General features: G+C 37.0%; 1 protein-coding gene across 2 annotated transcripts in view; it reads left to right on the top strand.

Annotated features, from left to right (window-relative positions):
- The window catches only part of UXS1 (UDP-glucuronate decarboxylase 1), a 56251-nt gene extending 31463 nt beyond the window's left edge, over positions 1-24788 (top strand). For both annotated transcript variants that reach the window (XM_058186611.1, XM_058186610.1), the window contains exons 6-15: positions 3440-3620; positions 5215-5319; positions 7543-7602; positions 8974-9095; positions 12258-12377; positions 15317-15360; positions 18245-18305; positions 19123-19180; positions 20939-21042; positions 21466-24788. In XM_058186611.1, coding sequence (XP_058042594.1) covers positions 3440-3620; positions 5215-5319; positions 7543-7602; positions 8974-9095; positions 12258-12377; positions 15317-15360; positions 18245-18305; positions 19123-19180; positions 20939-21042; positions 21466-21597 — 987 coding nt within the window. In that variant the 3' untranslated portion in view covers positions 21598-24788. The remainder of the gene's footprint in view (positions 1-3439; positions 3621-5214; positions 5320-7542; positions 7603-8973; positions 9096-12257; positions 12378-15316; positions 15361-18244; positions 18306-19122; positions 19181-20938; positions 21043-21465) is intronic.
- Positions 24789-24802: the final 14 nt, after the last annotated feature.

Raw genomic sequence — 24802 nt, 5'->3', positions numbered from 1 at the left:
TTGCATAAAATAATTTCCATTCCAAGTTGGCAAACGCTCCAGCCAAGCACTCTTTAAATCTATATCACAATGTAATGTTGCCCCTAATCAACAAAACCTTTACATTGTTTCACCACTTGCTGCTTAGTAACCCCTCTCAACCTCTTTCCATACTACTAGCTGAAATGTTTTCAGGTCTTCAGCAAGGATGAAATCCAGCAAGTTCTGACAGGTTATGGAGGAACCAACCGATAGTGGAAATTTTGAGCAATTCGAAGAACCAGCAAATACCAACTCTGGCTGGCCCCAGAGTGGGGTGGGAATGGAGATTTTGCAGTATCCTTCCCCTGGAGTGGGGTGGAAATGGAAATTTTGCAGTATCCTTCCCCCGCCACGCCCACCAAGCCACACCACACCCACCAAGCCATGCCCAGTAACCGGTAGTAAAAAAAAATTGGATTTCACCACTGGTCTTCAGGATGCCCTGTGGGCAGGCTTCAGCATCTTCCAAAGCTACCCAATCAGGGGCCTTTTCAGTATCTTCCAGATTGGCAATGTCAGTGCCAATCAAATTAGTGACCTGTTCTAGAAGCCCTTCATCTTGTCATTGGGGAGAAGAGCTGACCCAAAGCAGTTCCAGTTAATGGCACAGCTTTATTGTGGTGAATTGCAACACTGTTGGCTTTAGAGCAAATTGCATCTCCGTTATAACCCAACTCTTTTTAATGTTTCATACACACCTAATACCAGTTTTCAAAGTTCATTGAAATAATTATGCAGAAGAAAAAGTGCAGAGCTCTTGTTTCTTATTCTCAGGCTGTACTCACAAAAAATAATTACTTTCATAATTTAAATGTTCCAAGGGAAGTTGTGAAAATGTTTTCCTTCATTGATTATATTGTGTTAATGCAGACATTTGTGGTGGTGTTCAAGTGCATGCTTAGATTTAAGATATACATTAGATGGTAAACACATGTATGATTCTCATGCAATCTGATACAAAGGAAGTAGCATGTAAAATGGAACAGGTTTGAAACTGTGCAAGTTAATGTATCTATATTTATACAGAATCTCCTACAATACAGAATATTTCCTAATCCAGTTTTTGTATATGCTTACACAGTACTGTATTTAAGAACGGGAAAGTGCCAAAATAGTTCATTTTGAAGACCAAAGAATATGCTCAATGGGAAGATTTTGCTTAGCCAAGACACTTGTTCAATTTTAAAAGTGAGCAATAGGATTTTCCTAGAAACCCTTAAAAGAAATATCAATTCCAAATAGCACATGAAAAAAAAATGGAATTTCCACCCTAAGTGGTTGTGGTTGTTAAGCAGGTCAGCTCATGTCTCACTCAATTTTACAACTTTTTATGATGAGTCACTGCTGTCATTATGTGAACAAGATGATCGTTTCCTCAAATGACCTTTTTAAAAAAAAAAAATCACTGGAAACTAGCAAAAAAATGACACAAATTGCAGTTAGGTGACTGTAGGATGCTGTAACCAGTCCTAAATGTGAGCATTCATAACTTTGAAGATGGGTCATAAGTACCTTTTGGAGAATGTCTGTTATAACTTTGAATAATCAGTAAGCAACTTGTTAAGGGAGGATCACTTACACAAATGAATGAATGAATTAATAGTTTATGGTTCATAAATCTCTTATTAAAATATTGGGCCAATAATGTGTTGATATTAGTCTCTGTGGCACTGAGGGTGGATGATGTATCGTTTTGAGAAGCATTTTATTTTCTCTAAGGACATCATGTACTTGTCCTACCAAATCAGGTAGGGTAGACAAACTCTTAGTCCCTTTTATAATTTTCTGTTGCATGCTCTTCTTCCACAAATCTAGTACACATCTAGTAGCTTTTGTGGTATGATTATTTTAAAAAATGCTGTACTCAGTGTTATGAACACTTCTAATCTGGCATCTGGAACCTTTTAACAAGAATTTAGTTGAAAGAAAATTTTTCCTACAGTCAAATTTTTGAACATTGTGGGACACTAATTAATGACTTGGATCCTATGGGACCCTTGGATCCTATGGGTGGCAAATAGAATTTCACTTGCACAGTAGGACATTGCTAACTGGAACAATTTGTGGCATATCCTACAATGCTTTTGGGAAGCCTGCAAACCCTTGAGGTTATCATAATGCTGAGAATTCTCAGTGTATCTTGAGGGTGCCAAGTTGGAGATATTTGCTGCAGTAAGTAAGTGTTGCATTGCACCAGGAGCATGTATTTATTTGCAAATATTGCTATTGATTGCTTGTATTGGGTAGACACAGTAAACTTTTAACATAATTTAAAATAAAATAGATTTTTTAATCCCCTTTTAATTTTTTAACAGATCATTATATGTTTTTTCCCTTTGTTCACTTTATCAGTCATTTTAACTAAATAATATTAAATAATAGAGAATTATAATTTTTAATTTGGCTGACTTATCAAATTCAAGTAGAAAAATATTCCTTTTTTACTCCACATGTAATTTTCTACCCCTGCCCCCTTCGATACATTTTATCATTGTAAAAGACAGTAATTAACGAATGAATAGCCAAGTTGGCATATGTTCAAGACTCATCCACTATTAGTTATTTGGAATATCTGCAATCACTTTAGTCTCACAGCTGTTCTATAGCCGGTCTTGGTTGAATACCAAAAATTGGCTCTTACACAGTTGACCCTTAGGAAATTGTCATATTAAACTGAAGCCCATTTGTTTTCTTCACAGTTCAATAGTGCACAGTTATTTTCTATGGTCTTTGGAATGTTGTGGGTAATTAGGACTTCTAAATGGTACCAACTAAAGATCTTTGTATTTCTATGACAAACTAGATGACCTATAATTTTTCCTCATTATCTGTGCAAAATTGATAAGAAAGGCTTAAGGAAAACCAAGAGAAAATGGGCCTTTGCTCAAAATATAGTTCTGCTTAATTCCTCTATTTAATAGTGAAATAATAGCTGTGGGAAGAGGGCTCTTAATGAAGAAAGTGATGCAACACTTTTGGACTGTATTATAACTCTTCTGTGAACAATATGGGTCTTCATATCTGTTTTATCAGCCTCCGCATCTTCATGAAAAGCTTGCATATTAAAGTGGCAAAATCCTCTGCTTGATTACAAAAACTATGTTCTCAACATATACGAAATATATCCTACACAATGTGCGAATATACTGTATTGAGTCCTAAAATCCTATTTCTCTTCCTATATTTTACTTCACTTCTTTGCTAAACTAAAGGAAAATTTCTTTGGTGAGATGAGATTGTAAACATTAGTACTTATGGTTTGTTTAATTGATCTGCAGGAAAATCTTGTATGTGGCTTCTCAGATGCTAAAAGAATTTTGAATGCTGTTGTTCTTTTATGTAATGTTTGTGGACTTTTTGTCTGGTATTTTCATTTAAAATAGAAAAAAAAATTTATATGCAAACTGTCCTAATGCAGATAACTGGAGGAGCAGGGTTTGTGGGTTCTCATCTTACTGACAAACTAATGATGGATGGCCATGAAGTTACAGTTGTGGACAACTTCTTTACGGGCAGGAAAAGAAACGTGGAACACTGGATTGGCCACGAGAACTTTGAACTGATTAATCATGATGTCGTAGAGCCCCTGTACATTGAAGGTGAGTAACCTGAGACATACATGCGATTATGACAGTAAGGAAGAATTTGTCTCTTTGCATGAAGTGCTTTCTCTGTGTGGTTGGAATGTCTCTACAATAGCTTCTTCTGGTATACTCAAGGTGTGATAAATCTCATTTTCCATAATCCTTAGACAACATGATGTACACTGAGTGATTACTGTGGTATTTGACATTCAATTAGAGGCTTGATGCTCTTCTTTCAAGACTAAAGCAGGTTGTTTTGACCTTCTTGGAGATGTATGATGCTGTTCTGAACGTTGCAGAAGTTTTCAGAGCTTGAAATATTTTGAATCTGATATGATATACTATTGCATTCACCCATACATGGAGAGCTGTGTATACTGGCTTGTACAGACAATTGTCATTGGAAGTATTGAAATTCCTGGAGAATTGATATGGTGGATGCGTTTTCTTCCAAATATACCAATATATGATTAATATAACTAGAGATCTTGCCAATTAGGATGGCCTTGGTTTTAAATAGAACAAATTTCCAAGTTCTCCAGATTTTATCCAGTTGGAGTCAATTTGATATTGATCATAGCAAGTAGGGAATTTGGCCTCCACCGAGCATGCATCTGAAGATTCAGAGGATACAATATTGCCTTTCGTCATTGTGATTTGAAATCATCTGGAGACACTATCCTGGAATGCCTGGCTAGCGTTGTGGAAGTTTTATAAACATTTTGAATCAATCATTGGGAAATAGTGACACAGGACTTTGCACACTACCCAGCTTTTTTTTAAACTGGGTAGTGTGCAAAGGGCATTTTTTTAGCTTTAATCACCAGCTATTAAATTTATTATATTCAGAGTTTGTATTTCATAATTATGATATCCTTTTTTTCTATTTCTAGTTCTTGTCTCTAGCATATATAATTGCTTTCTGAAGCTCCTAGTTCTTTTGCTGAGTGGTGGAAGCCTTTCCTTCCTTTGGGTTGCTAAAGTGCCTTGCATGTTTACTTTCTGATTTTTGAGGAAGATCCGCAGTTCCAAGCAGTCCATGACTGTGGATGAGGACTTAAAGAATTGACTACCTGGCAGAGCTGGCTTTCTTAATATAGTTACTGTGGAGCTGGCCTCTTGATGTTCACAAGTGCTTTTTCTGGCTACCTATCTCAATCTATTTTCTCAAGATGTGTCTTGCCCTACATGTGCATGTAACCTAATACAGAAGATCTTGCAGTTGAAAAATAGCTTTCATCTGTGCAAATTAATCATCTGATAATAAACTGGATGGCAGCTTGAATTTTCCATAATATCTTTGATGTTCTGCTCTTCAGGAAAATGAGTTCACCTTGTTTCAGCTTTGATTACCCTGCCAATACTATAGAGCAGAGCCTATGAACTAACCCAGAATTCTGAGATGTGTAACTTGCACTATAATTCCGATTCTTTTAGGATATTGGTTACAAAAAGAGCATCTTGCAATATTTAAATGGGGTTTGACATGCATGTACTGTATCTAAAGCTGAAAAGTACTGTTATTATTTTGCTGAATCTCATAATTTTAAAAATCATTTAATGTAAAATAAATGATTTTTATTTTACTCCCTCCCTCCTTTTTTCATAGTGGACCAGATTTATCATTTGGCTTCTCCAGCTTCTCCTCCAAATTATATGTATAATCCCATAAAGACATTAAAGACAAACACAATTGGAACATTAAATATGTTAGGTGAGTATAAAGTTTAAGTGCAACGTTATTTTCATGTTTACTTAGAAAGGATAAAACCCAGCGTTCTCATTCAATTTTTCCATTGGCATGTCTCTCTGTAGTTGGTGTATCGTTGCATAACGATTTCCTGTTTGATCTAAAATGCTAAAAAGAGGTTCTGAGCTGTACTTAGCAGTTCACACAACATGCTAAGACAAAATACGGTTTTGCAACAGACAAGCAGCATGCTGATACTTGCCACATTGCATGTACTTGTTCAGGAATGTACTTGTTCAGGAATTGCATGTACTTGTTCAGGAATGTACTTGTTCAGGAATTCAACTTGAGGGTAGAGTTGACAATCTACTTGTGGAAGGGAATGCAGCTTGCACTAGCATGTGGCTCATTCAGTAGTAAAATTATTGGTTGCCAAAGACCCCATTTACAATTTTGAATAAAGTTGAAAGCCCTATATTGTACGAAGACACATTATGCATATAGACAGGTTGAGAGTTTAAAGCACTTTCTTTTAAGTATTGCAGAGGATTTGACATGATTGAACATTGTGTTGTCTGTTTTCGAGAATTGTGATCAACATGGACTCCAGAACTGACAAAAAGGAAACCTTTATTTGTCAATTGCCCAGCTTGTCTTAGCAGTGTGAATGTGTGTGCCTGCATGGATGTGTGCTTATACCTCTGTGTATGTGAGAATACAGACCTAACCAGAATAAAGGCATGCTGAGCTTGTATGTGCCAACATGATGTTATACAGTAGCTGAATTGCCAAGAGGTTATTTTTAATAGAGAATGTAAGCAAATATTCATGTCTAATACAATTTCAAATTATTTCCAGTCCATTGAGAATTTTAGTTTTGAAGCTGTTACCAAAGAACCTACTATAATAATGCCAAGGCAATTCAGCCCATGCTAATCATTGAAAATTGTGACAGATTGCAGTGAGAAGGAATTCACAAATCTGGTAAATGACAGATTCTGTACCATTGCTTTGGCTCAGATAGCAAAGGCTATTTAATAGTGCAGAGCAAAAAAACAATTTTATGGTAAAACATTCAAAGCAAATCACTAAGTATTGGCTCAGAAATAGAAAAGAACATTCGGAATAGAACAGAACATTCACCAATAATATTCCTAGCTGTATTTACATTAAGAGATAAATCTAAATCTTTTTAATTTAGAATAAAATTGTGCAATGTAATTGAAATGTAGCTGAGGGCACATTTGGCATTTTATCATATTAAAAAATAGTTGCAACTGCTGAAGGATCACTCCTGCGAATTAATAGGATGGGCAATTTTATTTATTTATATATTCAGTTTCTGGTGCCGCCCATCTCAAACAATGACTGTCTGAGTCATTGGGCAGCTTACAATTCAATATAAATATGTGTACACACAAAATAGTGTAGGGAGCCTAGTTGATTTTTGTAGAAGTGCCTGGGAATGCTTTGGTACCCTTAGGCTCCAAGATGATATTCCCTGTCTTAAAATGTTGTTTGCTCTATTAAGCATTAAGTCAGTGTTTCTTGGTCACTTGAAGATAGATGGACTTCAACTCCCAGCCAGCTTTGCTTTACTAGCTGGGGAATTCTGGGAGTTGAAATCCACCCATCTTCAAGTGACCAAGGTTGAAAACAACTGTATTAAGTAATTATAGTTGGATTATTCACCTGCATACACAAATATGGTTAAAGCCATTCATTCATTTGAATGAATTAAATGAATTAAAGAATCCATTCATTTGTAGTGGATTCTTATATCCTTTGTTTTGTAGCCTTCAGCCTTGATATTCTTGATTTTTAATGGGAGGATGAGAATAAGCTTTTCATTTTCACCCTGGATCACTCACTCATTCATTTTATTACATTTTGGTTTGTAATCCTTTCACAGAGGCTAGAACTAAAGGGGCAGAAGGATATGTGACACCTGCTGCAAATAACAATAAATTCCAGATTATAAATCACTTTTAACTGCCTGTGCTAATAATATAATGAACCCGCACAGCAAAGAAGTAATATGCAATATTACCTGGCTACATGCTCTTCCAAAATCTTCTAAAACTGGTATAGATTTTCTTGGCATAGTTAAATACTTCTTGAATCACAAATCAGCATTTGTCCTGTCCTGAAAGAAGTGCTGATGTGTAGTATTTTACTTCAGGGTTGGTTGAAGTAAAATAAAGTTATGTCTGCTCCTTTTAAAAAATATGTCCTCTTTTTGTTAAGGTTTAGCAAAACGTGTTGGAGCCCGTCTTCTCCTTGCATCCACTTCTGAAGTGTATGGAGGTAAGAAGTGACTGATGTGGTTGTATGAAATCATCCATATTTTCTGTTATGCGACTTTACTTTTTAATTAGGAATTACTGTAATTTGATTACATTCAACTTGGCATATTGTATTGTTCTGTGTTTGGCATCCTAATGCCATCAAGATGTTCATATTACAGTTCCCATATTCTCTGACCAATGGCCATCTTAATGGAGGCCTATAAGAATTGTAATCCAATTATAAAAGATGAGGTTTGTTTGCTAACCCATGGTGTAAAAGTGCAGTACAGTCAAACCTTCTTCATTCTTACTAATGGAGGTTGATTTCTTTGGTAATTTATGTTGATGGAAACAGATATTCAGAGATTTGAAATGTACAGTTTAAGCTATACAGTATCTGTGATGTGACTGTTGAACAATTTGTGAACAGAATATGTGGGATATCTTATTTATTTATTTATTTATTTATTCATTCATTCATTCATTCAATTTATATAGATTCCATCTCAAATGTATGATGGGTGAACCATTAAAAACAATATAGAAGCACCAATACAATAAAAAAACTGCAATAGAAGAACAATGAAATACTTAAAAATATACATTAACACCATGGTGTATATGAACAATTTGTCCTTGTAACATTACAGATAATTAAAGGACCCTTTGTATTGATGGGTGTGACTTAGTAGTGACCAGCAAAAGTAAATCAAAGTAGAACTGGAAAGAACAATTGACTGTTTTAGGCATAGCTCTTTTTGTATTTTATATAAATTAAGGCAATTCTCTCTCTCTCTTTTTAATCAAAACCCTTATGCTGTGAACTGCTTTCTAGACAATTCCAGTGCTCAATAGCAATTTTTAAACTGGCTATGTTTGAGCTATATGATCAGCATATTACCTTTTTCATAATAGATTTTGTTTGTTCTTGATTAAATTTTTTAATGGCCCATATATTCTGTGTATGTAGAAAACACACACACATACACACACACACACACACACACACACACCAATTGACTGGGATCATTTTCAAACAAATTAAGTCCTCAGAATTGCACTAAAACTACAGGTATCTCAAGGAAATTGAACAGATCATTCCAGTAAGATAAGAAAAAGAAGTTTTCAAGACAGAAAAGACATTCACGTAACATTTTGCTGAGCTCTGCTGTCCATGATTCTATAGAATAGTCTTTTTTCTCCTGTGGCTATGTGGTTCATTCCTGCATGGAATGGCTAAAACCTGTAGTGTATTGTAAGTCTGGGAAACTAAACATTCCACACATCCTGAGGTCAAAGTTAGAAAAAGGTGTTCTATCAAAAGTAATTAATATTAATACTGTTACTTGTTATTGGATAATTGAAAGCCCACCCTTTTTTTTCTTTCAAGATCCTGAAGTTCACCCACAAAATGAAGATTACTGGGGTCATGTGAATCCTATAGGACCTAGAGCATGTTATGATGAAGGAAAGAGAGTTGCTGAAACCATGTGCTATGCCTATATGAAGCAGGTATTAAGGGCAAAGTTTATGTGTGAGAGTGTGCCTTCAAGTCAGTGTTGATTCCTGATGGCAGACAGGACTAGCCCTGCAGTTTTCTTGGCAATGTTTTTTTCCTGAAATGGTCTGATATTCTTCCCAAGGTCACCCGATTGTCTTTGTGTCTTGGTAGGACTAAAATTCACAGTCTCCCAGCTTCTAGCCTGCTGCACTAACCACTATGCAAACTAGCTCTTAGTCATAACGTTACACAGGCAATCTTCAACTTCTGACCATAATTGAGCCTAACATTTATGTGGATGTGAGAAATTTGTTAAGTGATTTTGGCCTATTTTATGACTTTTCTTTCCACATTTGTTAAGTAAATCACTTCAGTTGTTAAGTTAGTAACAAACTTAACTAACTTAAGTGTTGTTATGTGGATCAGGGTTCTCCATTGACGTTAAAAGGTTGCAAAAGGAGATCAAATGACCTCAGACACGGCAACCGTTATAAATATGAACCAGTTGTCAAGTGTTCAAATTTATTTATTTATTTATTTATTTATTTATTTGATTTTTATACCGCCCTTCTCCCGAAGGACTCAGGGCGGTGTACAGGCAGAATAAAACAAGCAATACAAAATACAATTAAAATGCAATTTAAAAAACTTATTAAATTAGCTTGAGAATTAAAAAAATTACCTTACACTAAAAACCCCATTTAAAATTAATAAAAATTTACCATTTAAAATTCAATTCAAGCCAGCCCCGCGCGAATGTAAATGTAACTCACACGGCCATGGGGATACTGCAATGGTCGTAAGTTTGAAAAGTGGTCATAAGTCACTTTTTTCAGTGCCACTGTATCTTCAAAAAGTCACTAAATGAACTGTTGTAAATCAAGGACTAGCTGTAGTCCAGAATTTGAAAAATAAGTGTAATACTAAGGCACTTGCAGAGAAATGCAAACTATATCAGGTGTGAGATAAGTAGTTAACTTTGTGGGCTGAAAGCAGCCTTCAGTCTTTCTGATAATCCTATCTTTTTTTTTCATATATATTGATATAAAAATCTTTTTTTTTTTCATCACTGGTTTTCGGGGGGTGGGGGTTGTTTCTTGTTTGCTTATTTAGTCACAATCAGCTTTGTAGACTGATGCATATTATTTTCTCAGTAACTGTTTCTTTGAGTTCTTGTAAATCTGTGTTTGTTATATTTTTATTTTGTTTTTATCCCTCCTTTATTATAGTTATAAATAACTCAAGGCTTTATTATAGTTATAAATAACTCAAGGCTTTATTATAGTTATAAATAACTCAAGGCGGTGAAAATACAGTGATGGCTAACCTTTTTGCCATTGCATGCCAGGAGGGGGGTGGGGGGGTCACATATGCCCCAGCCCACATGCATAATTCTATGTGTCCCACCCCGCGCATGTGCGCATGACCCCCCTCCCCCCCGCTTCGGTGGGACCAGAAGTTGGCAAACAGGACATTTTTGCCCTCTGGAGAACCTCCAGGGGGGTGGGGAAGGCTGTTTTCGCCTCCCACCCCCACCCAAGACTTCTAGAGATGCTCTGGAGTTAGGTGAGAGAAAGAAACTGGCTTTCCCCACCCCACCCCAAGGCCCTCTGGAGGCAGGAAACAGCCTGTTTCCCTACTTCTGGTGGGCCCAGAAGGCCCGAAAATCAGCTGAGCTCACGTACCCACTGATATGGCTACATGTGCCACCTGTGGCACCCATGCTATAGGTTTGCCATCACAGACCTAATACTTCTTCTTCCTCCTGTTTTCTCCATAACAATAGCCCAGTGAGGTGGATTGTTCTGAGAATGTGTGACTGGCCCAAAGTCACCAAGAAGGTTTTCATTCATAAGGCGGGACTAAAATCACAGTCTACTGGTTTCTAGCCTGGTATCTTAACCACTAGACAAACTGACCAGCATCTAAACATTTTGTCTCCTCTGGACTTCTTTTTTAGATTGCCTTTGGAAAATACATCCATACATCCAGAGCCATCTCCAGCAACAAAAGCTTTAGCTTTATCATTAGCTTTATTGATGTTTTCAGTGTACAGTTAATTTTACTTCATCTAGTAGATTTTTTTGGGGGGGTGGGGTAAGAGCAAGGTTGTTGGGAAGTAAGAATAAACTAGTTAAATGGTTCTTTATGTTTCATCCTATGTAGTAATTTCATTTTCTAATCTACAGTTGCTAAGCTACCAAAAAGGCAGACTGACTATACAAATATTATAAGAGGCAGTGTAAATTCTAATACTTTCTGGCATTTCTTCTAGAAATATTATGAAGAGAACAAATAATTGAGACATGTTTGGCAACATTTCCTGCTGTTGTCAAGATCTATAAAAATTCATGGCATCCTCAAGAGTATCTGTTTTGTTTACTAGTTTGAAGTGCTTCATGTCCCCCAAAGCCTAACAAAAATTGATTTAGTTTAATCAGAAATACTCCTGACAGATCATTATATTATCCTTCCAAAGAGAAATCTCTGAGAAAGAGTTCTTTCAACAACAATCTTCCCCAGCTTGTACAGTTCCAATATGCTGGACTCCAACTCCCATAATTGCTAACCCATTTTAGAGGTTGGCTGGGCTGATGGGACTGTTGTAGCAGATATTTGAAGGACACTGTGTTGGCGGGTAATAGATCTATAACTGAACTTTTTTTTTGTCTTTTAATGACCCCATAATCCCTAAATCGGGACATATCCCTGGCAGGGGTGGGTTCTATTTACCTTTACTACCGGTACTACGCAACGGGAGCGCGCATGCGCAGACCATCAATTATGACATCCAGGTGGGTGGGCGGAGCCTCCTGCCATTTTTACTACCGGTTTTAAAGAACCGGACATAACGGGGAGCAACCCACCACTGATCCCTGGAGTCAGGGCAACTGAATATAGCTGAGTGTTTACTGGCCGGATGCCCTTCTTGTCGCCAATGCAGAGTTTGCAGCAGATAATTTCAAATTGTGCCCAGAGAAATATCTACCTAGGATTGAACTCACAGCCTACTGATTGTGAGGCAAGAATTCACCTCTAGGCCACTGCACCACTCTGATCTATAGCTGAACTGCACCATATGAAATCATTACAATTGCATGTGTTTCTGGATATGTCTTATTCTGGAAAAGATTTTCAACAGAATTTTTACATGATTTTTCTTGTCTTTTCAGGAAGGTGTTGAAGTAAGAGTTGCCCGAATCTTCAATACATTTGGTCCCCGGATGCACATGAATGATGGCAGAGTTGTTAGTAACTTTATCTTGCAAGCTCTTCAAGGAGAACCCTTAACTGTATGTATTCATCTTCTTGTCCATTCAGTTTAATGACTGTGTGACAAAGACAAATCAAAGTCTGCCATTTTGTGAAATCTTATAGGATCAATATTTTAGTAAAGAATCATAAATTAAAAATTTAAACATTCTAATGCATCATCTAATATTTAATCGCATAAGCACATTGTGTTGTACTCAGAAGTGCCATTTAATATTCAGATACCTAAGGTTATAGAATAGAACAGAACAGAACAGAACAGAACAGAACAGAATAGAATAGAATAGAATTTATTGGCCAAGTGTGATTGGACACACAAGGAATTTGTTTTGGTGCATATGCTCTCAATGTACATAAAAGAAAAAGAAAACAAAATACCTTCATCAAGGTGCAACATTTACAACACAACTGATGGTCATAGGGTACAATTTAACCCTTAATGATAGCAACAAAAAGTTACAGTCATACAGTCATAAGTGGAAAGAGATTGGTGAAGGAAACAATGAGAAGATTAATAGTAGTGTAGATTTAGTAAATATTTTGACAGTGTTGAGGGAATTATTTGTTTAGCAGAGTGATAGGCTTTGGGAAAAAAGTGTTCTTATGTCTAGTTGTTCTGGTGTGCAGTGCTCTATAGCGTCATTTCGATGGTAGGAGTTGAAACAGTTTATGTCCTGGATGTGAGGGATCTGTAAATATTTTCACAGCCCTCTTCTTGATTCGTGCAGTACACAGGTCCTCAATGGAAGGCAGGTTGGTAGCAATTATTTTTTCTGCAGTTCTAATTATCCTCTGAAGTCTGTGTCTTTCTTGTTGGGTTGCAGAACCGAACCAGACAGTTATAGAGGTGCAAATGACAGACTCAGTAATTCCTCTGTAGAACTGGATCAGTAGCTCCTTGGGCAGTTTGAGCTTTCTGAGTTGATGCAGAAAGAACAGTCTTTGTTGTCCTTTTTTGATGATGTTTTTGATATTAATTGTCCATTTTAGATCTTGCGATATGATAGAAACTAGAAATTTGAAGGTTTCTACTGTTGATACCGTGTTGTCAAGTATTGTGAGAGGTGGAAGTATGGAAGGGTTTCTCCTAAAGTTTACCACCATTTCTACAGTTTTGAGTGTGTTCAGTTCCAGATTGTTTTGGTCGCACCACAAGGCTAGTCGTTCGACCTCACGTCTATATGCGGATTCATCATTGTCTCGAATGAGACCAATCACTGTTGTGTCATCTGCGAACTTCAGTAGTTTAACAGATGGATCGTTGGAGATGCAGTCATTGGTATACAGAGAGAAGAGAATTGGGGAGAGCACACAGCCTTGGGGGGCCCCTGTGCTAATTGTACAGGTATTTGATGTGATCCTGCTTAGCTTCACCTGCTTTGTTAGGAAGCTTGTGATCCACTTACAAGTCTGTTCAGGTACTTGTTTAGCTTAGTTTAGTTTAGCTTAGTTAGAAGAGTGTCTGGAATGATGGTATTGAATGCTGAACTAAAGTCTACAAAGAGGACCCTTACATAGGTCTTTGGAGATTCAAGATGTTGTAAGATGTAGTGCAGAGCCATATTAACAGAATCATCTGTTGATCTATTTGCTCGGTATGCAAATTGCAAGGAGTCTAACAGCGGATCCGTAATGGTTTTCAAGTAGGAAAGCACTAGTCTTTCAAAGGCTTTCATGACTAGAGATGTTAAAGCAACTGGTCTGTAGTCATTCAGTTCCTTGATAGTGGGCTTCTTCGGCACTGGGATGATGGTAGAGCGTTTGAAGCAAGAAGGAACATAGCACATCTCTAGTGATTTATTGAAGATATGGGTGAAGATGGGGGCCAATTGGTCAGCACAGACAGAAATTGTTTCTAATACATGGAAGATTCATTGATAAGAAATCAAGTGAAGTCTTCAACCAAATAAGTGAACCGTTTCTATTGAAAACTGTTCCTGAATTGATATTTGCTAACATAGCACTTGTATATCTTGTGGTTTACTTATATCAGATATTCATGATATTCATTTATCATCTAGTGCTAGAGTTCTAGAAATGATATATATATATTTGTATATATATATATCATATATATATGAATATATATATATTTGTGTAAACTGCTTCTTAATTCCATTTGGTATGATTCAAGCAATGGCTCCTTTTAAAATAACATTGAAAGTTACTGCTGAGTTTTAACAATTTAAATATTTACAATAAAGTAATGCTTTTATCTTAGAATGGCAGAGAAGTTTTGCAATATAAAAGTAAAGGATTTTCAGGCAAGGCTGTATTGAAATCCTTTTGAAGAACAATGGAATCTCATAAGATTCAGCCTTTTCAAAATTGCAACATTTTGTTTTCTGGCAAACAACCACATACTAGCAGAATGCTTGTAATCTGCTTACTGGAAAGATTGTTGCTAAGACACTTAGTAGGCAGTCTCTCAACTTGCGCTAAAAAGATTTTAATTCTTTATAGAAGATTTAAATTCTTTATAAATTGTTAGAAAAGCCAGCATGGATGATTTAGTTTCATTTTTTGCCAACTTAAGAACATTTTTTTCTTTCTCATTTGTAAAGCAAATTGATTATTTGGGGCATGTTCTATTACGGAATCTTTTTTTAAAAATCCCAAAATCTTCCAGAAAAAATGCAATGTTGAAAATAATGGATTTTTTAATTGGTAAGAATTGCTAGACATGAACGAATGATCATGAAAATGAACAAATAGATCAATATGAAATAATTCTGTTGGTTTGTATCTTGGATAGGAAGCTTGTTGATGGCACTCTCATGAACCTAGTGAAAAATTAATGTGTATTTAAGTGGTCTATAATAGGATTGTTCTCCATCTAACTTCAGATAATCATATGGTAAATCAGGATAAACAAATAAGGATACATGGATGGTACTTGTACGTCACTGCAAAGTGGTATCTTTGCTATGCATATTTATGTCATTTTTAATTCTTCCAGGTATATGGGCCTGGCACTCAAACCAGAGCATTCCAGTATGTCAGGTATACATTTTTATGTTGAATTCAACCCAATCTTATTATGGCCTTTAGCTAACCAATGTTAATTGTTTCAAGAAGTTTGTGGCAAAGCGTTTTCCACATGCCATAGTTTTGCTATATAACTTTTCAGCACTTTTCCTGAGTAGTTTCATTCATGTGGCCCACTATCTGATAGCACTTTTTAAAAACTATTTGTAGGAATTTGTATGGAGATAGCATTATAATTATATTTCTTTTAGCTAACTGCTTCAAAACTAAAAGAAAAATAAAGCAGTAATAACTACCAATTCTGAATGTTGGTGTTGTGCTCACCTCAAAAGCAAGTATTCTGGCAAATTAGATCAGTGTTTGTCTTCTAGAACTTCATTACAGCTAGCAATTTGAACCTCCATCTAGCATACAATTAAGTAAACATCTCTTCGTACAGTTTGGGTTACAGATGTGAAGAATGATAATCATGACTCATCTAACAGTGTTATACCAAGAATGCCGTTGGGTGGCTTAACATCTTTCCTGGGAGAATCCCAAATTTATAATTCTAGAAAACTCAGCTTTTAAAAGCTCCTACTTAGGAACTTAATAACATTTTAATTTTTTAAAAAGTCATAAAATTACACTGTTTTCTACCCAGCAAACCACTGACTAAATATTTCTGAGCACCAACAACATCAGTTCAGTCCTGGTGTAGCTATTTTAAGAGACAGCGATGAGTTGTAAATGTTGAATTTACTTAGGGATGAAGGGGGAAGTTTCTTCCGCTTATGTTTTCTTTTCTTTTTTGTAAATAAGATTTACACTTTTGAGATGCTTTTTGCTTCTTTTCCTTTTTATGTATTTATGTGTTAGATTTTTGTATTTGCTATATCTATTTAACACAATCTTTAATAATATTAAAAGAAAAGGTCACTGCTGAAAATAACTGTCACACTGTACGTCCTGGCCTTATTCTCTCATTGCAAGGTGGTGCTTTAAATAATTGTTGCAAAGAAATAATTATTGTTTTAGATTAAAAAGTTAGAAAGGAGCAAATGAGCCATCGGTCCAAAGAGTGAATAAGTCTGCATCAATTCCAATTATGTATATTTGCTGGTCGAACCTTTGCCCAAGCAGAAGCTTGGTGTTGGGTCAGCCATTCAGGTATTTGTTTGGAGTAGAGTGTGGGAAATTTATTCACCCACGACCGAGTGGAATGTTTTTCTAGCAGCGACTTGGCTACATTTAATTCAGCCCAGTAGGTATACAATGTCTATTTATACCCACACTATTTGTCTTAATTTTGTCTTAATTTTTACAGAATATATTCAATATAAATTGCTTAGTAATAATCATAAATACACAAACACAGTGACTCTTAAGAGGCAAAAAAAGTGTTAGAAGCCTCTGGATTTCCCGTTTTTTTCCTTAAACCATTACTGCCATCTTCTGCTGAATAGGTGGATATGCAGTTTTCTTTGTAGGGAGAGCATTTTTTCAGTTTTAGCCAGCATAATGGTGGCTTAACACTAACAGAATAAGCACAATATTAAAAATTCTGTGACTACTTTTGCTGTTCCATTTATGCATATGCATCTACATTTATTGAATTTTGTTGGGGACAAAAATCACATAGCTTAATTATAAAAAGAGGAATTCCTCTCCCCCATTTCTTAGAGGGACTAAGGAACTTAAATTCCTTTCCTTATTCCATTGCTATCCCGAGTGAATTTGCCTATAAATGTTTATTATGCTCTTAATGCCAAAGTTAAGTATGACAAGCAGAAATGTTCAAAGAAGGATGTCAAAACAATCAACAAGGTGACAAAAATAATGCAGTCAGTGTCCTTCCCCCTGCTTGCCTGCATCATGGCTGGCCAGGTGTTAATTGCATAGTTGTGGCCGCCATCTCGAATTCCTGATGCCCATGAACACCTCTGAGGACTACAGTGGAAGAGTCACATTACATTTTGTTTTGAGATTTTCTACTCAGGCAGTTAAAGCAGACTTACAATGAGAGGTAACTGAATATACATGTTTGTTCCTAGACTCTCTATAAGCTATCCATTTACTTGAGTAAACTACCTTTCTGTTCTCTTTAAAGCATGGCTACTAGTGGTGGATTGCTACCGGTTCTATCAGGATTGGCAAACCAGTAGCGGCGGTGCTAGGCTCCACCCACCCACGCTGGACGTTTCTGCGCAAGCGCGCGTTCATGCACAAGAAAACTAGTAGCGACGAGTTTTGCAACCTACTACTGGTGGCTACACAGGCTGAACCTTGCCAAAAGTTGTTAGTAAATGTCATTGTATTATAATTTAATAATTAACATAATTAAGGCCCAAAGAAACAATCCAATTAACTACTTTTAATCTATATAATTCATTTATCTCTTGAATTGGCTACATTTGTGATTAAAATGTGGGCCATGATGTACTACACTCAAAACCAACTCTAGTTTTCAGTCTAATAAAAGTTCCCCACCCTGATTTTAAAGTTTTATCATGTTCTGCATCTAAATCTGACACCTTAATAAACTCATTCATCCCATTGTTTCAACTGGCACAGTGTGTCTTTTCTGAAAATTGTTTAGGCGGAAATGTTTTGCTTCGTCCCTTCATTATATTCAGTGTAAGTTGCTGTGGTTCACTTGCTTTAGCTTCTGTTCATGGGTATCAGCAGAAGCTTCCTGTTTCATCCCAAAGGTGAAGGTCATATGGAACTGCATGTATAAAAGGGATAGGACTTTGTCAGTCTCGGCCCCCTTGACCGCTGCCCCCGCCCCATGCCACTGCTTACAGTAAAACTTCCCCCAAGAGAATATTTTTCCTCAGCATCAGCACTTTGCAAGACCATACCATAAATAAATCAGGAAATAACTCTCAGCTCATATTGTCTTATCTTTTTTTTCCAGTGACCTTGTGAATGGGCTCGTGGCCTTAATGAATAGCAACGTTAGCAGTCCTGTTAACTTGGTAAACAAAACACTCTTGTTGTTATAAACCTTAATGGGAAATTGAGAAAAATAGTATGGAAATAAAAAAGCACCTCCAAATTCAGAGTGCATGGAATCAATCAGTGCTGGGACATAGTCTTTTGTATTTTCCTGATCTGAAAATTGCAATAGGCCCATCACCATCACCAATACCTCCTCCTGCTTCTCATTGTTATTAAAAGCATGAGCACCATATGAGGACAAGCTAGCATTGTGCAATATTTCTACCTTAAATGCAGTGAGTTCTATTATATCTGCATTATATCTGCAAATAAGGCCTTTGCAGATTCCTTTTTATAAATCAATTTTTAAATAAATTTTTGCATGCAGTGTGCTGCGTTTGTAATTATATTCTTGCCTCATAATATTCCATCTCTTTGAGATTTTGTTGCTAAATCAGAAAGTAACAAAAACCATTGAGGTTCCTGATAGTAAAGATTTCGTAGTACGATCTGAGATGTAAAATGCATTTCCTTAGGTTTGCCTTCAGGAGCGGTATGAAAACAATAGGAATTTCTGCTAGAACAAGGATTCCAGTCTTTGGATCATTCATTTCCTTTAGGAATTCCTATGGTAGATTCCTTTCAGGAACAGAGAATTCTGCAATTGGGAACATATTTTGCAAATTGTTAACGGAGTATTGAGGAAATAACTCTTTATGGAAGATCAAAATATTTTCCTCCTAGTTATTGTACTTAAATAATGAATTTGTACTATTATGCTATACAATACTATTATACTGTATCTATTGTACTATTGTACTGTAAATATTATTTTAATAATACTTGTATTTCTAGGGGAATCCAGAGGAACATTCTATTCTAGAATTTGCCCAGTTAATTAAAAAGCTTGTGGGTAAGTACATTTAAATTACTTTGTAAAGAAAATAAAGAGCTTGGTGATATGTGTCTCCTATTGATTGTTAAATGGAAGGTAATCAATTTAATAAGTAAGTTCAAATGATTTAATTTGGAGCTGCTACTAGAAAACCCAAAGAAGATGTAGTAATAATTAACTAAAAAGGGGGGAATTATAAGCCTCTAAATACTAGACTCGCACGTATGTGCGAGGGGAACCTTTACCTTAAATACTAGAACTTCTGTGGTCTATGTGTACCCTTTATGTGTACAATGCATTGTATAGTTGTATAGCCTGATCCGCCAGTTGCGTCCCTTCCTGGACCGGGATGCCCTATGCACAGTCACTCATGCTCTCGTTACCTCTCCTCTGGACTACTGCAATGCTCTCTACATGGGGCTCCCCTTGAAGAGCACCCGGAGACTTCAGCTAGTCCAGAATGCGACTGCGCGGGTTATTGAGGGAGCGGTTCGAAGCTCCCACGTAACACCTATCCTGCGCAGACTGCACTGGCTACCTGTTGTTTTCCGGGTGCGCTTCAAGGTATTGGTTACCATCTTTAAAGCGCTCCATGGCTTAGGACCGGGCTACTTACGGGACCGTCTACTGCCGGCCTCTATCTCCCAGCGTCCGGTGCGTTCCCACAGAGAGGGAATCCTCAGGGTGCCGTCAGCCAAACAATGTCGACTAGTGGCTCCCAGGGGGAGGGCCTTCTCTGTGGGGGCTCCTACCCTGTGGAACGAGCTTGCCCCCGGGCTTCGACAACTACCTGACCTTGGGACCTTTCGCCGCGAACTTAAAACTTATTTATTCCGTTTGGCTGGACTGGCTTGATTTTAAATTCTAAATTTTAAATTTTAATTGTGGGTTTTAAATTCTGTAATTTTTATGGGGTGTAATGTTATTTTAAATTTTCTGGCTAATTTGAATCAGTTTTTTAAGGGTTGTTTTAATTATGGTGTATGTTCTGTTTGTATTTTATTTGCCTGTTCACCACCCTGAGTCCTTCGGGAGAAGGGCGGTATACAAATTAAAACATTATTATTATTATTATTATTATTTTGACTTATGGTTGGTCACTTAGCAACTCTTCAAAATTATGACAGAGCCCCCAAAAGGTATTTACAACCGAGTTTTAAAATTCTAATGTCAGCCTCCTGTAGGTGGTGACCAGGCTGAGCCCAAGGGAGTGGTCAAATGAGTCTCTGCGTACCCACAAGAGATCTAAGTCCAGCCCACCATGAATGGCTTTCTTATCTCCCGCTCATTTCGCTTGACTGCTGATTGGTCAGATTCTTGTAGAGTACTTAAGCTGGTAATAAATCTTTATACTTATTTGAACTGCCTGAATCTCCTGATTTCCTCGGCCCTTGACATCTCCACAGTTACATGACCACATTTGGCAATTGGACAGCATTTGCAGCTATTTGGCGCACCCTGTGGTCATGTGACCATGATTTAGGACAGTTTTGTCAGAAACTGGTGTTTACTTCTGGTTTCTGGCAAAAACTGGCCCACAGCAAACAATGGTTTCACTTAACAACTGGATCAGTCCCATGATAACTCATGTTATGAACATCATGACTTAGAACTATGATTGCCAGACTGACTTACAGTTGCAAGTCAAGGACTACCTGTGTTATTATGGAACTTTTGATGTGGAATGCCTTGCAGAAGGAAATTATCTCTTTTCAGAAATGGAAATTGTCACAGCAGTCACTCAACAATATGCCTAATTATAAAATGTGTCTACAGGCAGTGGAAGTGAAATCCAGTTTCTGTCAGAAGCCCAAGATGATCCTCAAAAAAGGAAGCCAGATATCAAGAAAGCCAAATTATTGCTTGGTTGGGAACCTGTGGTACGTAATGTTTATCAATGGTATTGTAGTTTCAAAATGTAATATTTATTTCATACCATTTAAGGCAAATTGTTGTAATTTATTCTTTGGTGTGCTTCCTTTTGGGGAGAGGAGAAAGAGACATTTTTAAAAAACGGTTCCTTGATCCTTTATATAAAGCAAGTTAATTAAACTCAGGAGAAACTCCAAAAACCAGTCATTTTAACAAAAATACTGAAACAAAATATGTAAATCTCTATTTCTCCCTTATAAATGTCCAGTTTTTGCTATTTCTAATTTCATCAAATTGGAAAACAAGCAAACTTCCATGAATGTTTCCACAAATTGAGGAGCATAGTTTTAGGAAGCAGGGTTTTAGTACTACAGATAAGCACCACGTATTCTGTAAGCATGGATAATCCCCTCTCTTTCTCTCCGGAACAGGTTCCATTGGAAGAAGGTTTAAATAAAGCAATTCATTATTTTCGGAAAGAACTGGAATATCAAGCAAATAACCAATATATTCCTAAACCAAAACCTGCTAGGATAAAAAAAGGAAGAAGCAGACATAACTAAAAATTCAATTGGACAAGAAATGACATTTCTTACCTTGAATTTGAGAAGATGTCATATGTCTTTTGGTAAAGACTTCAGAACAGGTATCATGAAGAAAAAAAAACTGGAATTTCACTCTGAAGCTTGCTTTAAAGAAGTGGATGTGCCTCAACAAGAAAACTGCAGTTCTTGCCTTGCACTTTTTAAATCTGTCTTTTTATGTAAAATAGATGCATCCTTTTTTAGTATCTTCAGGTTTTATATCTTGCTGTGAGATCATTTGTTATAACTGTCCTTGACAGTTTTATTTACTGGTTTCTTTGTGAAGCTGCGCATATGATAAGAAGGGCAGATTTGCCAATTTATTTATAAAATGGGTACTTTAAATGAGAGAGACTATGCATAAAGAAAAACAAAGTAGCAGTATTGTCAGATGACAAACACTGGCATTTAGAAAATATCTGTACAAGAGTTTTATGTATTCTTTAAACCCATTCCCCTCCCCCATCCAACATTTAGTTCTAGTTGCACACTTGAATTTGAACTATTTCCACTGATAAATGCTATTTTAAATCACTACTGTATTGTGCATACTCTGGGCAAAAGTTAATGTATTATTGGCTACCAGTGGTTGAATATGCTATTTTAATAAAACACTGAACCTTACAGATTTAAGTAAAAAAAAGTCTGTGGTTGTGGACATATTATTATACAGTTATAGCAGACTGATGTAACATCTGCCTCTGAGTAACTGATTCTTTTAAACAATATTATGTAAGTTTTTAGATAGGATACCTTTTGATGAATACAGTTCAATTACAAATAATCCTGTGGAGTTAAATTAAAAATCAAGTAGAACTGGTAGTGGGTTTCAATTTTGGCCGCTACTGGTTAACACGTGGGTGCGCTCGCAACACTTCTGCGCATGCGCAGAGACATCCAGGAGGGAGGGTGGAGCTTCCCGCCACCATCGGTTCACCCAATCTGGGGCGAACCGGTAACAGCCCACCACTGAGTAGAACCATACAGGTAGTCCTCAACCTATGATCACAATTGGCGTCACAAGTTCCATTGCCTAGCAAGATAGTTGTTAAGTGAGCCATGCCCAATATTACAACCATTTCTGCCACAGTTGTTAAGCAGATTACTTGCAGTCATTAAGCATACCATTGATCAGTGAATCCAGCTTCTCCCGTTGACTTTGTCAGAAACTAGCTGGGTAGGTCACAAGGGATGATCATATGACCCCAGGATGCTGCCATCATTGTAAACCCATGCCAGTAGCCAAGTGACCAGATTTTAATCATGTGACTACGGGGATGCTGTGACTGTTACAAGTGTAAGGACTGCTTGTAAACCACTTTTTTGAATGTGTTGTAATTTCAAAGGGTAGCTAAAGGAAAGGCTGTACATTGAGGACTTCCTGTATGGATAAAATTCAGTGAACGACTTCTGCTCCCGTCTGTGGAATGCAGAATCTTCTGTCTGCTCTCAAAGCCCGGTCTGGGTTGTGCGGGATCTTAAAGAATACAAATTTTTTTTTTTTCATTTATATCCCGCCCTTCTCCGAAGACTCAGGGCGGCTTACATTGTGTTAAGCAATACAAATCAAACTGGGAAGGAGAAAGACGAGGAAATATGGATAATGTCTCTTTTCTGTTCTATAAATTATATTGCTATTTCCAGTAGTAATCTACTTTTAGCAAAAAAAAAAAAAAAACCAACAACGAAGAATCAGGGCCACTTCCACAAAAATTTTAACTAATTTTAACTAGGGCCTCTGGTGGCTCAGACTGCTAAGACAGTCTGTTATTAACACAGCTGCTTGCAATTACTGCAGGTTCAAGTCCCACCAGGCCCAAGGTTGACTCAGCCTTCCATCCTTTATAAGGTAGGTAAAGGTAGATAAAATGAGGACCCAGATTGTTGGGGGCAATAAGTTGACTTTGTATATAATATACAAATGGATGAAGACTATTGCTTAACATAGTGTAAGCCGCCCTGAGTCTTCGGAGAAGGGCGGGATATAAATGCAAATAAAAATAATAATAATGTAAAACCTCTGGTCACAACCATAATTTGTTCCATAACTTTGGTCGCAAACCTAATTTTGGAAATTTAATCCTTACCCCCCCCCCCCAAAAAAAAAAATGGTGCAGAAGGGGAAATTGGCCATGGAAGAATGTGCATTTTTTGGTCGGAACCCAATTTTATCAGCGTTCATGACCAGAGGTTCTACTGTATTGTTAATATTGACATACCTGAATCAAACATTCCTACAGAAACAACAGCATCCTGTTTTCTTTAAAAGGGAAATGATTTGGAATCTTAATCCTATTACAAGTTTTTCATCTTTTAATACTGCAAAAAATTTGAAATGTATAGGAGTGTAGACAGCCAGCCAACTTGTGCTGTCTTACAGGAAAGCTACAGTAACAGTTTACAGTCATCATCACAACAGTGTAGAGAGAAAATCGTGTGTGTTATCTCCAAGCCTTTGCAACAATACTTAATGTAAAACAAAGGAGAAAACTCTTTTGATGATTTGAGAAAACAATTCAGTGTTTTTAAAGGAGCAAAAGTGATAGTTCACAGAGTTCTAGCATTGGGGTAGTGGCAACATGATCTGAGGTCGGGAATAGGGAATGTTATCATCGGTTCTTTGTCATGGACAGACCATTCCTTCTTGACCCTGAAGTTCTCTATAAGCGGCCCCCTCTGCAGGGAAGAGGGATCTATTGAATTGGATGGCCTCAGGAAACTGATGGGTTTCAAAGGGAACTTGAGGTTATTCCTGAAGGTGTAACTATGGAGATTCTTAGTCATCCAAGTCACGGTTGTCTCAAAGGTGCTTTTTCCCCCCCAAAAGGCCACTGGATTATGTTTTTTTCTTGAGACAAAGATGACGTTGGTGCATGGTTCAGCCAGGGCTTTAGTTACAAACTGAAATGAGCATTTAAGAAGACTGAATCGCTACTCTATGATTGTGTGGCCTCTGTGATTGTGGCTCCTCTAGATTCTTTTAGTTTGTCAGGGGTCTTCAGGAGATATAGTGGCACGAGAGCACTGCTGGAGGAATACAAGTCAACACAGGAAGGACTCTTTATTAAGACAAAATGAGCTCACTTCTTTACTCTTATTGTATCTGCATACAGACAACCAGCAGCTTTATTCTAGACTCACTAGACTCCTTCTAGGTAAGTAGCACCCGTCAGACAAAGGTACT

Source organism: Ahaetulla prasina, chromosome 5, assembly GCF_028640845.1.
Source record: "Ahaetulla prasina isolate Xishuangbanna chromosome 5, ASM2864084v1, whole genome shotgun sequence".
Classification (NCBI taxonomy): Eukaryota; Metazoa; Chordata; class Lepidosauria; order Squamata; family Colubridae; genus Ahaetulla; species Ahaetulla prasina.
Note: the sequence above shows the minus strand (reverse complement) of the source record. Positions and strands in the feature narration are given on the sequence as shown.